The sequence below is a fragment of the Drosophila miranda genome, chromosome 2 (assembly GCF_003369915.1).
Source record: "Drosophila miranda strain MSH22 chromosome 2, D.miranda_PacBio2.1, whole genome shotgun sequence".
NCBI lineage: Eukaryota > Metazoa > Arthropoda > Insecta > Diptera > Drosophilidae > Drosophila > Drosophila miranda.
In genome coordinates, this window is record NC_046675.1 from 7,976,002 (window position 1) to 7,991,846 (window position 15,845).

The 15,845-nt window shown below is 44.8% G+C and overlaps 4 protein-coding genes across 8 annotated transcripts in view; 1 reads left to right on the plus strand and 3 right to left on the minus strand.

Annotated features, from left to right (window-relative positions):
- Positions 1 to 678: 678 nt before the first annotated feature.
- Positions 679 to 2,280, minus strand: LOC108154889 (uncharacterized ATP-dependent helicase C29A10.10c-like). The gene is made up of 4 exons (XM_017285333.2): positions 1,827 to 2,280; positions 1,614 to 1,750; positions 1,458 to 1,559; positions 679 to 1,397 (listed from the first exon to the last, which is right to left on the minus strand). Exons 1-4 carry the CDS (start codon positions 2,255 to 2,257, stop codon positions 694 to 696), a joined length of 1,374 nt encoding a protein of 457 aa, XP_017140822.2. The 5' UTR covers positions 2,258 to 2,280; the 3' UTR covers positions 679 to 693.
- LOC108154891 lies at positions 2,253 to 4,616 on the minus strand. Of its 4 annotated transcripts, none has more exons than XM_017285335.2 (6): positions 4,543 to 4,616; positions 4,204 to 4,389; positions 3,935 to 4,120; positions 3,043 to 3,883; positions 2,858 to 2,977; positions 2,253 to 2,803 (listed from the first exon to the last, which is right to left on the minus strand). In XM_017285335.2, exons 3-6 carry the CDS (start codon positions 4,106 to 4,108, stop codon positions 2,277 to 2,279), a joined length of 1,662 nt encoding a protein of 553 aa, XP_017140824.2. In that variant the 5' UTR covers positions 4,109 to 4,120; positions 4,204 to 4,389; positions 4,543 to 4,616; the 3' UTR covers positions 2,253 to 2,276. The 4 variants fall into 4 exon arrangements, with proteins under 4 accessions (XP_017140824.2, XP_033244326.1, XP_017140823.2 ...); XM_033388435.1 differs by having other exon boundaries at positions 2,891 to 2,977; positions 4,543 to 4,615; XM_017285334.2 differs by having other exon boundaries at positions 2,253 to 2,977.
- A 129-nt stretch (positions 4,617 to 4,745) lies between these two features.
- On the plus strand, positions 4,746 to 5,412 carry LOC117186976. The gene is made up of 2 exons (XM_033388436.1): positions 4,746 to 5,201; positions 5,252 to 5,412. Exons 1-2 carry the CDS (start codon positions 5,033 to 5,035, stop codon positions 5,368 to 5,370), a joined length of 288 nt encoding a protein of 95 aa, XP_033244327.1. The 5' UTR covers positions 4,746 to 5,032; the 3' UTR covers positions 5,371 to 5,412.
- A 1,332-nt stretch (positions 5,413 to 6,744) lies between these two features.
- The window catches only part of LOC108154887 (protein kibra), a 28,789-nt gene continuing 19,688 nt past the window's right edge, over positions 6,745 to 15,845 (minus strand). The window contains exons 1-9 of one of the 2 annotated variants that reach the window (XM_033388433.1): positions 11,992 to 12,066; positions 11,000 to 11,301; positions 9,266 to 10,925; positions 9,027 to 9,207; positions 8,545 to 8,953; positions 8,160 to 8,471; positions 7,975 to 8,095; positions 7,696 to 7,905; positions 6,745 to 7,631 (exon numbers count right to left, since the gene is read on the minus strand). In XM_033388433.1, the coding sequence (XP_033244324.1) occupies positions 7,232 to 7,631; positions 7,696 to 7,905; positions 7,975 to 8,095; positions 8,160 to 8,471; positions 8,545 to 8,953; positions 9,027 to 9,207; positions 9,266 to 10,925; positions 11,000 to 11,252 (3,546 nt within the window). In that variant the 5' untranslated portion in view covers positions 11,253 to 11,301; positions 11,992 to 12,066 and the 3' untranslated portion in view covers positions 6,745 to 7,231. Of the gene's footprint in view, positions 7,632 to 7,695; positions 7,906 to 7,974; positions 8,096 to 8,159; positions 8,472 to 8,544; positions 8,954 to 9,026; positions 9,208 to 9,265; positions 10,926 to 10,999; positions 11,302 to 11,991; positions 12,067 to 15,845 lie in introns of those variants that run through there. The other variant, XM_017285331.2, reaches the window with a different exon arrangement.

Below are 15,845 nucleotides of genomic sequence, written 5' to 3' on the forward strand. Positions count from 1 at the left end.
TGAAAATTGATGTCCAGACTTTTGACTAATCTTAGTCTTCCTGCCGTAAGGACAATGGACTACTTTGGTTTTTGACAGAGATAGAATTATGTGTACAAAGAAATCAAAACTTTTAGTGCTCTATCAATGTTGTATAATTTTATTATAAAATAATGAGAATGTGATTATAAATCCAACTAAAAATAACGTTTATTAAATTATATTTTTGGTGGACCGTTTCCTGGCAGTGTTATGAAGACAAAATTAACAATTATTCACTCGATTCTTTCTCTGCGCACTGCGTGTTCAGAGTGAAGAGCGGACAGATGGCCATCCGGCTGGTCCACCTGTTGCTTGTCCAGGCTCCGCTGGATGCGATCGAACATTGATTTGGCCAAACCGAGATCGGCGGCCTTATGGGAGAGCACGTCGGCAGGCAACTGCTGCGTATCACCCACCAATACCAGGTGCAAAATGCCGAAACGCATCGGCAGCAGGGTCCAAGGTTCGGTGCATTGTGTTGCCTCGTCAATTAAACAGATATCAAAAAAGTTAATTAAACTGCCCAGCTCCACGCACGAGGAGAGGGTGGTGCACACAATGTTGGCTGCTTCTATATGAGATTTAGCAATATCGAGCTCTTCGGCATGTGTTAATCGAGGATTAAGCTGCTCCTTCAAGGCCTTCATCTGCTTCACCTTCTTCTGGTACATATCAAACGGCCGGGGGCCATTGTGCTTCTTTTTTGTTCTTCATCAAGTTCACCTCCACTTTTAAGTCATTGTACCTCTGTTGGAGAGTCGCTCGCTTTTCGGTAAGCACTCGTTCCCTTTTGTGAGCCTTGGCACTCTGGTACTTACGCTCCAGCGAGTACTGGCGCGACAGAGTATTCATCTTTTCATACGGCCCATAGCGAAGCATATTAACTTTGTACTTTTCTAGCACGTTGTGAAGACGGAATACAATTGAGTCGACGGCCGTGTTTGAGTGGGAACATATTAGTATCCTGCGATCCTTTTGTATGGCTGCCGTTCCATACAGACACTGCATGCTGATATTCGCAATCAGGGATTTACCTGTGTCTGTGGAACCCTGAATTAGCGTAATGCTTGGAATTTCATCGTGTATGACACGTTGATACGTGCTTGAGCAGATAGCCTCTTGTTGAGGGTTAAGCTTGGCTAAACCCTTGAAAACACACGGTGTGTCATAGCTGGGTTTTTGAGCATTCTTCAGGATTTCGGTGGGCTTGATAATCCTTCCATTTAGTGGCGAATGGGACAGCTGATCCACAGCTTGCAGGGCGCCCAGTTCCAGATCCAGGCTGTCCACCACCGGGCGGGCAGTCAAGAGTTGTATCCCCTTAAATGTCTCCAGAGAAATACCATCCGTTAAGATTTCGAAAATCAGCTCATGGTCTGCAAAGAGGAAGGAAATATTGATGACATGGGTATGCCCTTTAATAGGGAGGGGCGCACCATTTTCTGTTCTTTGCCCCCGAAGAATAGCGAACGTCTCCTTGAGCTTTTTGCCACTCGAAAGAGTGTAGAGCCTACACTTTTCTGTCCGCTTAGTGAACACTACAATAGACAGATGATTAGAAATCAGACGATCTATAGAATTCAGGCACTTACCTCGCGTAGTCAGGCAGTAAAATGATTTAATTTTCTCAACAGGATGTTGCAGGCACACCTCAATTGGCTCCCTCCCCAACTTGTAGTCCCTTTCGATGGTGGTCAACAAATCCAGTTTCATCAATGGCACAAATATTCTGCAAAAGAATCGAGTGTAGGTGCTAGAGAGTGTGGCACACTGTTGAATGTGTTCTAAAAGGGGCTCGGACTCACTTCTTGTACTGCTTGACCGTCTCGAATTCGTCAGCTATGGGCTTCAGGACATCTGAGTCGATCACGGCACCTACACTCCGCTGCTTCAGCCATTGATTTGCCCACTTGAGAATGCTCTTGACGTAGGACGTTAAATCGTTCACCTGATCGCGCGACCATTGTTTACGTCGTTCGGTATAGGTGCTGCAGTATAGCAGCTCAACATCCTTTTTCTTCGACATATTCTGAAACCTCAACTTCTCTTCCATATCTTTCTCCATGCTGGCAAAGGTGAAGCGATTGCAGGTTCGGCGATTTCTTGCACTCTCGGCATCTTTACGCTCTGGCGGACGATAGTTTCGATTGGGCAGAAAATCGGTAGGCTGCATCTGGTGTATGAAAGCTTCAGCGCCAATAGTGGCACGTCGTTTCATGTTTCGCTTGAAGTCCATGTTGGGTCTATCGATGCCCTCAGTGAGGAAAGCGATTGGCATTCCTTACTCTTGGCACAGTGGTTGTTGCTTTTCTTTTCCTACTGCCCGACTGCTCGGAAGTGCTCTCGGCCGGCTTCTGCTCAGTCAGTTTTCCGAGCGACACCGTTTCGTCATCTAACATATCCTTCGCTTTGGGCTTCCCCTTGCATGGGGCATTGTTATTATAATCATCTTTGGGCACAGCCGAAACGCCTCGCAGTTTGTCACGATACTGGGGCACCGAGGGAGCCCCAATAACTTCTGGTCCCCTAATCCGCCTCATGTCCATGCCGTTGAGATTGCGTGTTGCCAAGTTAGGATTGTCTTGGGGTCTTGGGTAGTAGCACGAAGTGGCACGGCTGCGAAGTCGAGTATTGATCTCTCTTTTCGAGGGATATTCTTTTGGCATAGGTGGTGGCTCATTCTCTTTCGACCTAATATTTACTGAGGTAGTGCCAGCTTTCCTCATTGAAGAATATTCCATTGGCTCAGCATTCTCCATTGAAGGGGCTTTGATTTGTTTAGCTAGCAAATCGATCTCTATAGAAATATCTATACCTATTAATTCTCCGGGCTTACCAATTTTGGATTTCTTGGATAAGCTTGAGATACCTTTTTCTTCATTATGGGCTAGACAACGTGATCGGCTTAAATCGCTGCGCACAGACCTTGAGCGTTTCGATGACGATGTGCAGTCCGCTGTGAACGAGAGAGAAGAGAAAGATAGAGTACGTATTTACTCCTACGGATGGTGTGGCTCTCACTCTCATCTGAGCGGGAATCAATGCAGAGTGGCTTGGAGTATTTGGGATCGCTGCAATCCAGACTGCTGAGCGCCGTTGGTGGCTTCATATGAAATTGACAAGTCGGGGACGAGCTGTCGGGTAGTTTTTTGCTGTGGAGGTCTTCATCATCGCTGTCAATGATCAGAATGATGTCACCGTCATTAGTCGAAGACAAGGGCGAACCATTTTTATTTGTCTTCTCCTTCTCTTGACGGACCTCCTGGGACATGGCCATGTGCTTATCGTAGTCCCCCAACGACGGAGGAGGACAGGGCGGATCATCCGGTTTGTTCTCATTCCCATCCAGCTCAATAATTTGACCATCTTGTAGCCTCGAGATTGGTACTGCTTGCTTTTCTTTCAACAAATGATTGTATAAATACGGGTTTATCTCCAGAACACTACCTATAATGGACTCATCCGCCTCCCCAAAGATGTTTGCTATATCTTTTATCTTTTCCCACTCCGGTTTAACTTGTGGCAACATTGGCAAATGGAGGTTCCGATGTGAACAGGCTGTGTTTGGACTCCCCTCATCCGTCTGTTTGTCAGCAACAGTTGAGGCAGCATTATCGTTTGCCACATTGGGAATTTCAGCAACAGGCTTTAGAGCCGGCAGAGGAGTTGAGTCGTCGTCCGAATCGCTTAATGTCACAATTTCCCCCGTCTCGACTGGCCCCTTTTTCAAGCTGAAGGCGGGGCTGGAAACCTTCTCCGCAACTGGACAGCCCAGGCAGATTAAATCCCCTTCACGTACACGCACGCCATTCCGTTTCTTCTTAATGACCGCGCCATTCACAAATACACCATTCGCAGCATTCTGCGGGACAAAAAAGTTAGATGCTATGCTCTATTGTTCACCTAAACTTACCAAGCATTTGACCAAGACTTTTTTCGGACTAACAGTAATCTCCACATGCCGCCTCGACATATAGTCATAATTTAAAACAATGCTGCAGGCCGAGTTGCGGCCAATTGTGACTTTCCCATTTGGGAGGTCCACTCGCTTCCCAGTTAATACGTGCTCCAAGTACCAAGAGCTCATTGCGATATTTCTCTGTAATTTCACAAGCCATTGGAAAACATTTTTAAGGGGCACTAAAAAAAAAGCAGCTTGAGCTATCGAATTTCCGCACTTACGAAACACCGCACGGTCCTCAAATTTAAGGTGGCTAGAATCCAAGGCGATCAACGGCGACCAATTGCAATCTTCTTAAACTCAAACAAATTCTTGCGACAATTTTTAGTTGCTATCCTTTTGGCATACTGACAGCTGCCTTCGACTAAGCTCCGACGTCAGTGCTGCCAGACCAGACACAATAAAAACTAGATTCGAGAATAAGAACTAGGTCAGTACAAATTTAAAACCAAACTAAATATAGCCTTAAATGAGCTAAAATGGCAGCACAGCACTGAACGGCAGGCGGCGCTCTGTCAGCAGCGCTGCTTTGTGCTTATGCTGCACATTTTATTATTTACATAATTTGCTTTTCTCGCTATATCTCTCTCTTCACTGCCTTGGATGATCCCGTTACGTTGATGACACTTACTGCTAGAGATGGACTAAACGGAGACTATCATATTCTCATATTGACTTAAGCACTAACGCCAGAACCGATGACCCCGGGATCTAATCCAGAAATATATATTGAATGGTTCGTGATTTAGGCCAGCCAGCCAACATATGTATACTTTCAAAGTATGACTGCCATTTCGTTACCAGTTCGATTACACATACAAACTAGTTGATGTATACAGTTTTTACTTCCATAATCCATCCTCAATGACGTGGTGAAACACCACTTATAGAACTTGCATCAACTAACTATCTAGGAAAACATCCACTGAAAGAGCAGAATGAGAACATGGCCTTACTGTCACTTCTAAGATAAGACTAATAATGGCAGCCTGGGGATGAGACTTCACTAATGACTGAGATAATTGTTATTTCATTTGCATCGCAAAGCTTATGCTAAGGCGTTTGCTATTTAAGCCCCGCATAGCCAGGCAGACAACAGTTCTTCAGCTTTACTTTCAACAGTCTATTATGTCTCTGCGTCTGGTTCTGATCTGCCTTTCTTTCTTCGTGGCGGTGTACGCCCAACCAGCTCCAGGAGCTCCACAATATCCCAAAGAGAGTACGTAAAAGCGGAGATCGTCAGAAATATACTAATTATCCATTAAACAGCTGTACCAGTCGATGGGACTTTATTGGTCCCCTCTGCTGATGTAAATCCCGCAGATGGGGCTAAACCACGTACCCTTTTACTGCTTCTACCTCTGCTGTTTCCCGATCAGTTCTATTAATAAAGTAATAAATGTAATAACGTTTATTTATTAATCAAGCAATCACCTTGGTTTTCCTTCATTGGCGTCACTTGGAGTGCTATTTCTCTCTCTTTTCTTCGCACGATAGAGATATACATACGATAGTGATACAAAATATCTTTAAAAATATTTGAATTTTGCCCATCTCTAACCGAAGCAAACCAGGCTGCCAGACAGCTGCGATGTAACAGTGCCGTTTAATGTTAAAGACGTTAAAGATGTTAAATGGCAAAATGAACAGCGCTCTCACTCTCTCACTCGGATATATAAAAATTATAATACAAAAGTATTGTGGGCAAGAGTGTTCAACAAGTTGAATTCTAAAGTAAGGGGTGTATGCTAATCAAGGATGCCGGACATCCTTTTTCTGCTGTTAAAAATGGCGCGGAAATTTAAACGTAATTTTAATCGCTATAAAATAGATCCCAAGTTACTTATAATAAAACTTATAAAACTTAAGGGTAATAAATATGATAATAATATGATTACAGGTTCCGCCGAAACGGAAAAATTGGACTTAAACTGGAACCCACATACGATATAATCGAACTGTCGCTTTGGTGGCAAATAAAACACATTTACAAGCGATTAGGTTATGTCAGTATTTTTTTGTTTGTTTATTGCACAATTACAATATACATGTTCACTTTCATATAATTTATTACAACTAAAGATACTACAGTATACAAAAATATGTGTATGTGGGAAGGCTATTCTTCAGTTGAATCTTACTATGCACTCAATTTTGGGGTTTGGGGGTAGGGCTTGGGTCTGGTGCTGGGTTAAAGTTAACATAAACAACAGCAAATCCGCACAAAACCTAAACTTAAATATAGGCTGTGGGCTTGCTTCCCTTTCATACAAATTCCGTTTAACAGTTTCAACAGGCAGGTCCTCCACTTGTAGAGGAGCATAACAATGATTCATTCCAGTGCTTTTCTTATATTCATTTTTTTTGCTATTCATTGGTGGTTTGGTCTGGGGGGGGGGGGGGGGGTGTGTGGTGGTGTGTGGGGTTTAAGGCATGCTTAGAGTACTAGATATAGTGACGATTATCTAATATGGTACATTCACTTTTTTTCATTTTTTTTTGTTTGCTCGGGTGTTTTTATGTTTTTTTTTTCGCATAGGATTTTTTTATAAAAAAAATTACAATATAAGAATTTTGTTTTAAGCTTAACAAAAACGCAAGCTAACTAAACTAATCGATTGGCTTGGATTGGATGGGGGGCCAGGCCCCAACCAATGCAATACAATACAATAAATATGTTTTCGTTTCCGTTTCATGGTTTGCATCGGGGGAGGGGAGCGGGGGGGGGGGGCGGTCGGGGGTTCTATGCACATATAAAAATATTCATTAACATTCTTATATATTTGTTGCTCAAGTCTTAAGAATAGAGTTGGTTTCAATATGAATTTAAAAGGTATCGAACACACAATGTGCGCGTTGTTTTTTTGTTGTTGTTGTGTTTTTGATGTGTGTGGGGGGGGGGGGGAGTCAGGGCATGTATCTGTATCTCTTAGTTGCTCTTAAATGGTCATCAGTGGGGTCAATTTGTACAACTGACTATGAGTCTAGTTAGGGCTAATTGTTTATGCTAAATACGAATAGGGCTTACAATAGAAATAGAAATATCATTTCTAGCATGGTTCGGTTCTCTTGCTGCTGGTGGCGGTGGTGGCTGGCGGGGGGTTGCCGCGCGCACACACACGCTCTCGATAAGGCACAGATATTTGTTACATCAGTTGTTTTATACACATAAATACTTGTTGCTTAATGAAAATAAATACTACATTAATTACAAAAATGTACAGCGAAGGTAGGACAGGGCAGATGTTGCTACACCTCCACGCCATAGTTGCGATCCACGACATAGTCGTAGCGTGCCTGATCCGGCTTGGCTGCTCCGTCTTCAGCAGCTATTGCTACGGCAGGAACAGCAGCATCAGCAGCAGCATCTATAGGGGGGGCTGGTTCGGGTCCAGTAGTGGTTGCTGGGGCTGGCAGTTTCGGGACTGCTCCGCTTGCGGCTCGATGGTGGTGCTCACTGAGATTCTTGTTTCGATTGTTGCTCGCCACCAGCGCCGTGTTGATGGCAATTGCCGTCTCAGCAGCATTGTCCTCATCATCGTCCTCTTCCTCCTCCTCTTCCTCGATGGGATTGGCATCGGGCAAAGTGAACTCGCTGGGCAGCTCCGGTACGGACAGGCCTTTGCGTGTGAAGAATGTGATCTTCTCTCTGCAAAAACAAATACAAATAAATACAAAATAATCAAAAAAAACCCACGTGGCTAAAAACCCACTTGAATGCCACCAAATCTGGGCAGCCCTTGGGCACCTTGGTCTTCCGCAGCTTGTGGACTTCTTTGGCGGTTTTCATTAGCAACTTCTGGAGCTGACGCTCCTCGGGACATTTTGCGGGATCCGCGCGTGCCACCAGACGCTGGAATTCCTCATTTTCAATGGCCCAGGCGGCAATAAGAGGATCCTTGTTCTCACAGGCCTTTTGCAAACTGTTCAACAATACAGGAATACAATTAGTTGGCCATTTCTTCGCATTGGGCTGATCAATCTGCACTTACACTTCCTTGAGGTTCTGCAGCTTGGCAATTTGATCGTTGAGGAAATAGAGCTTGCTGTGCTGCGCCTGCAGATCCAGCTCCAGGTCCAAACTGGTGCGCGGTATGTGAGTATGATGCAGTTCTGGAATGAAATCAATGCTTAGTAAGTCTCGGGAGTCCAAGGGCTGGCTTTCGTTTCCACTTACTTGTGACTGACTTGGGCGCCTTGGTGTGGAAGCGCAGGGAACGTCGCTCAGCGGCTCCCCGCTGGAACGTGTGCGGTGCAACGCCACAGTGCATGGCCGAGTCCGAGTCGCTACGATTCAGGCGACAATTGTAGCGATTCTTGCTGACCGCCGCCGATGGGGTAAAGGTCTGTGAACGCTTCACGGGCCTGTCGTCCATCAGCTGGGAGTGCGAGCGCAGCTTCTCAGGCATGAAGGCGCTCTCCGTGTTTGTTTCCTTGTCGGCGTACTCCTGTTTCATGTTCTGCAGATAGGCATCCAGCATGCAGCCAGCTATTGATTGAAACAAAACCGAATCCATACGTTAGTTGTGGGAATATTTACAGAATCGAAGGCCATTGCTTACAGTTCATTAGGCCCACATCGCTGACGAGCTGGTTGCTGTCCTCCTCCTCCTCATCATCATCCTCATCGTCATCGTCGTCGCTGCATTCCTGGCCATTGAGGCGACCGTTCTGCGGCAGCTCTTCGGCTATCTGCGCCTGCATCTCCAGGGGCGGCGCCTGATTGCGTGTCAGGGTCGAGGTCTGCGACGAAGTGATGGTCGACTCATCCGAAGACTCCTCCCTGTTGTTGTTGGTGCTGCTGCTCGTCGAAGAGTTGCTGGCCGCAACGGCGGCTGCTGCTGCGGCGGCACTAGTGGACGGAATGTCCAGCGACTCAAAGCTGGGAATGAATTTCGAACTGAGGACATTGTACCACTTCAAGGTGGAGTCCTCCGGATTGAACTCGGCCATGCTGATCTGCACAGTGCCCTGAAAGACAACAGAAAAAGGAAAGTAATGAGAATGGTGCTCGTTCGTTTGGGGGTTCTTCGGGGTTCCTTACAATGATCTCCTCCTTTTGGCCTGTCATTGAGACGACAGTCACCTGCAGGCTCTTGGTCAGTAGCTTGTCCAGCGTTATGGGCACCGCAAATGTATCGTTAAAGACGGGCTTCTGAAAGTCCCCCAGCGCCTTGGTCCGTATGGAAGTCAGCGAATTGGGCAGCAAGGCGGCACGCAGGTATCTACAAAAAGGGAAAAATCAGCTAATGGCGGACTTTATATAATTTTTGTGGCACTTACACCTGAGAGTTGTCCGTCGAGGCCGTCCACAGGGCCAGCAGGTTGTTGGCTCGCTCCAGGGACACCACCAGGACACCCTTTTGCTTCAGATACTTGAGTCCGATCTGGACCTGGGCCAGCTCCTTGCGCGGCAGATGGGCCCGCGATGCCTCAAAAACTCCCGAATCCCCTGCAACGGACTCGTTGCTGACGGCCGCCGATACGGAGCGCGTGTTCGAGGTGGACGACGAGCGGCTGAGCATCTCCAGCGGCAGATCCAGCAGCGAGGGCTTCTCCGAGATGGGCGAGAGCGGGGCGGCGGCCAGATTGTGCGGCGAGTTAAGGTTCAGCTTCTGCAGCTTCGCCTCCAGCATCATGCAGTCGAGCACGGTGGAGTCCAGGTCGTAGGGCCGTGCGCGCACCCCCCCTGCCGTGATGGGCACTGGGGGAGGGGCTGTGTAGGCGGGCGGGGCGGGCAGAGCATTGGCATAGGTGGGCTCCTCCTTGAGGGTATGGGGTAGCGGCGGCGGGTGCTGATCGGCCACCGCATTGTATTTCATTGGCGATGCGGGCGGCGTTTCCATCGACAGGCTGCTGCGCGGCGACAGGGACACCTCCGAGGACTGCTGCTGCTGCAGCACAGGATGGGCATGGATCGGGGGCAGGCGCTGCTGGTGCTGCTGGAAGAGACGCTGCGAGCGGCGGCGCAGATCCACCACATCGATGGGCGAGTCGACGGCAAAGGGATCGATGTAGATGTCCGTGAAGCTGAGGGCGCTCTTGCTGCTGGCCGTCGACAGGGAGCCCAGGCTGCTGCCGCTGCTGATTGAGAAGGTGCTCTCCGAGGAGAACGACTTGAGCCGCTCCTCCAGCAGCTTGGTGGACTTGAGGGCCTCCTGCAGCTTGTCCAGCAGCAGCTGTTTCTCCTCGTGGAAGCGCAGACGATTGGCCACGCACGTGTTGTTCGCCTCGTACGCCTCCCGGAGGTCGTCCTCGAGCTTGTTGCGCGTCTGCTGGATCACCTGCTTCTCCTCCTCGCTGCGCGACTTCAGCGAGATGCTGTTGAGGTCGTTCAGCAGCTTCTCCTTCTCCTGGATGAGCAGAATGCGATCCTTGTCCGACTCCAGTTGGCCGGGCTCGATGCGCTCAACGTGATCGGCCAGCTGCTGCTGCAGCTTCTTGATGTGCTTCCGCCACTCGGCGTACTGCAGCTTGGTCTTGGCCATTTCCGCAAATCGGGCGCCGCCATTCAGATGCTCCCCGGCGCCGCCGCACAGATCCGTCTGGCTGGCCACGCACACCCGATCGAAGGGCGAGGCGGCGTTCATTAGCTCCGCATTCTCCTCGTTGATCTGCTGGCGACTCAGCTCGTTCTTGATCTGGACCAGGCTGCGCATCAGCTCCTCGCGCACCTTCTCGCCGGACACCAGCGATTTGTGGACCTTCAGCATCTCCTCCCGTATGGCCTGCACCTCGGCAATGTCATAGCAGCCGTTCTGCCGGGCATTGATCTTCTCGCCCACCGAATACAGGGTGTTCATGCCCCGCTCCGTGTACGATATATCGTTGGTAATGTGATTCAGCTCCTGCTTCAGCTGATGGACTCTCTCGCGGGCCAGCATCAGGTCGGCACGCAACAGTTCCGGATCATGACGGCTCATCGAACTGGAGGAAGAGCACACTGGCAAGGGGAAAGGGAAACGAAAGGTTAGGGCATCTGCCTGGCTCTCTGGTTCTTTTTTGTGCTATACTCACGGCTACTGCGGCTGGCGGCCAGCTTGTTGAGATGATTGTACTCCTCCTGGGCCCAGAGCAGGCGCTGCTGTTTCACATCCAACATCTCGCGCTTGTTCTCCAGCTGATCCTGTGCCGCCGACAGATAGTCGCTCAGCATCTGCTCCTGGACGCTCTTCCACTCCTGTCGCGGATCCTCCAGCTGTGTGCTCTGCGCCAGATGATTGATGTAGTAGGGCCCGATATTCGGATCATAGGACTCCTCCCAGCCCATGGGCAGCTCATCGCCCACACAGTCCTCGAATGTTTGCGGTTTCGTATAGCTGTAAAGAAGAGACAGCGCTCCGTTAGTACGTCTGTGTTTACATATTGACAACAAATCGCTAATGAATTTCCGCCCCTATCTAAGATGTATCTCCGAACGGAATGGAACGGATAGGAACGGATAGGAAGAACCTGTTTAACCGGTGGAGGGGCAGTGTCTCTGTCTCTGGTGTATTCCCACGCCAGTTAGTCCCAAGTATTCGGTGTATTTGGTATTTCTATGCGATAAGATTACCGGCATTTCGTTTCCTTTCGGCCAAGACCGCGGCTCTACCGCGCTGCCATGCGGTGGAATGTCTGCTGCCTAATCTTATCGAGGCCATATTCGCATAGTGCGGCAAAACAACAACAACAAAAAAAACTGGCCTGAAAACCCAAGCAAAAACTGATGACGATGACAATGTCTTTGACGTCGCCTCTCCCTCTCCCGCCAACGAAACACAATTTCAATATCAGGCAACAGCATTTTCGCATTCCAACGATAATTGCTAATCTTCGGGTATTGATTGCTTAAACAGTATAAGTATTGTATCTGCGGGTAGACCAACATTTTGCGGTTGCCATTTCAATTGAAAATATATTTTATTTATTTTTGGTTTTCGATGAGGGCTCATGGGCCTGGAATGCGTTCAGACATTCAAAAGAAACGTCATATATAGGATAGACAGTGCGTTTCTGCGTTGTAAAACCTTTTGTGGCCTGCAGTTCAATGTTCGATATCTGATTGTAGGCGAAAGATTGCTGCAAAAGTTCACTAAACGATCGCCAATGGGTCTGCTATAGAAAAAGACGCTATTTTATCTGCGGGGGACAATGAAACAGTGGAACAAGAGTCTATAATACTGAAACAAGCGCTGGGAACAACTGGAAATAGCAACAGGCAGATAGAGCCTCCCATTAGGAACACTGGGAAGTGGGAAAAGAGTTGTGAGTAATGGAACAAGAACGGAAAACAGTGAAATATTGAAACTAGGAACTGGAAGATTCATAAAAGAATTTGGAACACTGGGAATAGGATCTGGGAGCACTGGAACTAGCAAGTACTGGAAGATATCTAGCAGCTACTCCAAACGGGGTCACTGGGAACAGGGAAAAGAGCTTTGAGTATTGGAACAAGAACAGAGAACACTGTAATATTGGAACTAGGAACTGGAAGATAGATACTCCCATTAGGAATACTGGCAACTGGGACAAGATCTGTGAGTATTCTATGAAGCACGGAGAACACTAAAATATTGAAACTTGGAACTGGAAGATATCTAAAAAAATTTGGAACACTGGTAAGTGTGGAAAAGAGTTGCAATAAGATCTGGGTGCACTGTAACTAGTCAGAAATTGAAGATATGTAGCTAATCCAATTGGGAAGACTTAGCTAAGAGCTGTGACTATTAGAACAAGAAGTGGGAACACTGTAATATTGTGACTAGGAACTGGAAGATATATAGAAGACACGGAAACACTGGGAACTGGGAACAGAACTGAGAGTATTGCATCAAGAACTGGGAACACTGAGGAGCACTGCCGCATGACGAACGAAGTTTATTTAATTGATTGAATTGTAACCATCGAATAAATAGAATAGAATACATACAAAAATAGGTACAGAATCACAGAATGAATCTCCTTCGAATGGCACCGTACTAGTGTACCTACATATATTCTAATCTATGAGAATAAATGAAACTGAAACCGTTATCAAACTGTGCCAATCATCGGCCATTAAAATGAATCGGTTTATTCAGTTGTCGAATAATATAAGTGACATATGCAATGCGTTTATTTATAGACAGATAATGTACTCCTCTATGCGTTTTATGTAATACTATATTTGGTGATTAATAGCCATTATCTAGTGCCCAAATAAAAGTGTAACGCTTTTCGTTAATTATTTAACCGATGCCCCGAGAGTTCCCATATTTCTTGGAATAATATCTGGACACGATCCCCACTGTTTTTTGGACTTTTTTCGTATATTCTTTGCCCATTTTTATCTGGAATCAAGTGTTGACGCATTCATTGGAAATAACATCGTACGCAGCTGCGTTTAACAATTGAATTTGTTTATGATCTATCCAAACAATCTAACACAACATCCAATGGCAGGGATCTCCGATTCATCATCAGGGCGCACTGCACGCACGATTAGTATCGTATCTGACATTTGCTTTCAAGTGTTGGCAAGCTCTCAATCATTAATCAGAACCCCCTAACTTCTCATTCGCGCTAATCTTTTGTTATATTTGGAGGGATTTGTTGAGCAAACATACAATAATTCACGCGATAGTAAATTGATTTTCTTTCGATTACGAACGATGACGTCTTTGGCTAAGAGATCGTCATTGCAAATGTTTCTACCAGAAATCAAAGAAATATGTCAGAATAAGAGCCGAATATTTCGGACTTTAAATACAAATATAATGCAATTAAATAGAATTCTTTTTGATTTAATTATATATTTAATAATATGCAGTGCCGAGATTTTTCATCGCAAATTATCAAAAGAAAAATAGTTTTTTCTATAAGATTGTCTAATTTTTATAAGTGTAATTATATTTTTTTTTATTTAAATTATATTTTTATTTTATTTAAATTATATTTTTTATTATATTTTAATTTTATTTTTTTATTTTATTATTTAAACAAAAAATGCTCTAAAATTTGCCCGCATATTTAATCAAAATAAAAACACTCTTTAAAATAAATGTATTATATTAAACTTGTAGGAACATTTTTAATTTAAATATGAAATACATTTAATTTAAAAATGAAATATATTTAATTTAAATATGAAATATATTTAATTTAAATATTATATATATTTTATTTGAATAAAAACTATATTCTATATTTTATTTAAATATATTAAAATATATTTGTAGGAAATATATTTAATTTAAATATGAAATATATTTAATTTAAATATGAAATATATTTAATTTAAATATGAAATATATTTAATTAAAATATAAAAAATATATTTAATTTAAATATGAAATATATTTAATTAAAATATAAAAAATATATTTAAATGCACTTTTTTATATTTATATCAAAATTTAAGTGAAAAAAACTTCCTTTTTATAATTGGGGGTTTTTTTAAAATTTAATTTTAAATATTAAAATTTCCCTGCTAATTTCCCTAGTTGTAGTAGCTGAAAAACGCTTTATATTTTCCAGAACTGCTCAAATCCTACATCTTTCGACATAGCACATAGATCTGCTGGATTTCCCTCGAAATGCTGTCGAGGCAACGTGCACTTGGTCAGGGACGCCTAGAGAGTCATGGGCCATCGCCGATTACCTCGGGTGTGGGTGGGTACGGGTATTTATGGTGTATTGATTGGACTAGGAGCACAGCACGCGTTTATTGATCAGAACAAGGTTCATTTCATACAATCGCAAATCGAACAACAACAAAGAAGCCAATCAATAAAGACAAAGACAGAAACAGAAACAAAGGAAAAGGCGGCAAAACTACATCAACGAAAAATAATAAATAATAAAATAAATAAATAGAGCCAAGCTGATATACAAAATGCAGTCGGAGACATGTGCCATGTGTCGTCTCTGGCGGGTCCACAGCCCCAGCCCCAGCTCCAGCCCCAAGCTCCACAAAGCCGATCTCACGATCGACGGAGACAAAACATGAAAAATGGTGATGGGGGGGGGAGGGAGCAAAAACGGTTTCATAATTTCGAATCAACAAATTTGTTGTATTTATTTTGTCAGTGATATTTTGTTGTTCTGTTGAGCAGTAAATGGCACACAGTTTCATATCGTCGCCCCACAGTCTTTGTTTATTTCGATTGAACTTTGTTGGAAATATAAAAGCGGAGAGCCCCTACCCCCACCCGTACCCTATCCAAGGTGTAAATATCTGTGTTTTCGTATGTCCGTCTTCCGTTGCAGTTGTTCCAGAAACTTAATAGTCGATTTGTTTTTGTTATTGTTAGTATTTCCCATTGAATACTTTTTCCAAGTCTGGCAGGCAGCGCACACAGAAGTTCCATAAAAGTTAAGCAAAAGATAATAAACAAGGCTTATGATTCATGCTTTATGAATCACGCAGCTAATCTTGAAACCTAATCCTCAATGCCATGGAGAATCCTGAAAAGGAGCTCTGTTAGTTCTCCGAGTTCATTGGTCTTTTGCATGACTATCGCAGAGTCCGTCACAAATCAAATGAATATTATGTATTTTTGTTTATTATTGGATGGTTTCAGCACTATATCATATACCAAACGAAAGATATTGAAGCTTAGACCACTCTATTCAGAGTTTTTATACCCGATACTCAAAATGAGTATTGGGGTATATTAGATTTGTGGTAAAAGTGGATGTGTGTAACGTCCAGAAGGAATCGTTTCCGATCCCATAAAGTACATATATTCTTGATCAGCATCAATAGCCGAGTCGATTGAGCCCTGTCTGTCTGTCCGTCTGTCCGTCCGTCCGTCTGTCCGTCCCCTTCAGCGCCTAGTGCTCAAAGACTATAAGGCTAGAGCAACGATGTTTTGGATCCAGACTTCTGTGATATGTCACT

Coding starts and splice junctions, on each gene's coding strand:
- LOC108154889 (XM_017285333.2), bottom strand. CDS start 2,257: ATGGACTTCAAGCGAAACATGAAACGACGTGCCACTATTGGCGCTGAA. Junction 1,751..1,826: donor ACGGTCAAGCAGTACAAGAA/GTGAGTCCGAGC, acceptor ATTCTTTTGCAG/AATATTTGTGCCATTGATGA. Junction 1,560..1,613: donor TTACTGCCTGACTACGCGAG/GTAAGTGCCTGA, acceptor TGTCTATTGTAG/TGTTCACTAAGCGGACAGAA.
- LOC108154891 (XM_017285334.2), bottom strand. CDS start 4,108: ATGAGCTCTTGGTACTTGGAGCACGTATTAACTGGGAAGCGAGTGGAC. Junction 3,884..3,934: donor AAGTCTTGGTCAAATGCTTG/GTAAGTTTAGGT, acceptor TTTGTCCCGCAG/AATGCTGCGAATGGTGTATT. Junction 2,978..3,042: donor TGATTCCCGCTCAGATGAGA/GTGAGAGCCACA, acceptor TCTCGTTCACAG/CGGACTGCACATCGTCATCG.
- LOC117186976 (XM_033388436.1), top strand. CDS start 5,033: ATGCTAAGGCGTTTGCTATTTAAGCCCCGCATAGCCAGGCAGACAACA. Junction 5,202..5,251: donor TCCACAATATCCCAAAGAGA/GTACGTAAAAGC, acceptor TCCATTAAACAG/CTGTACCAGTCGATGGGACT.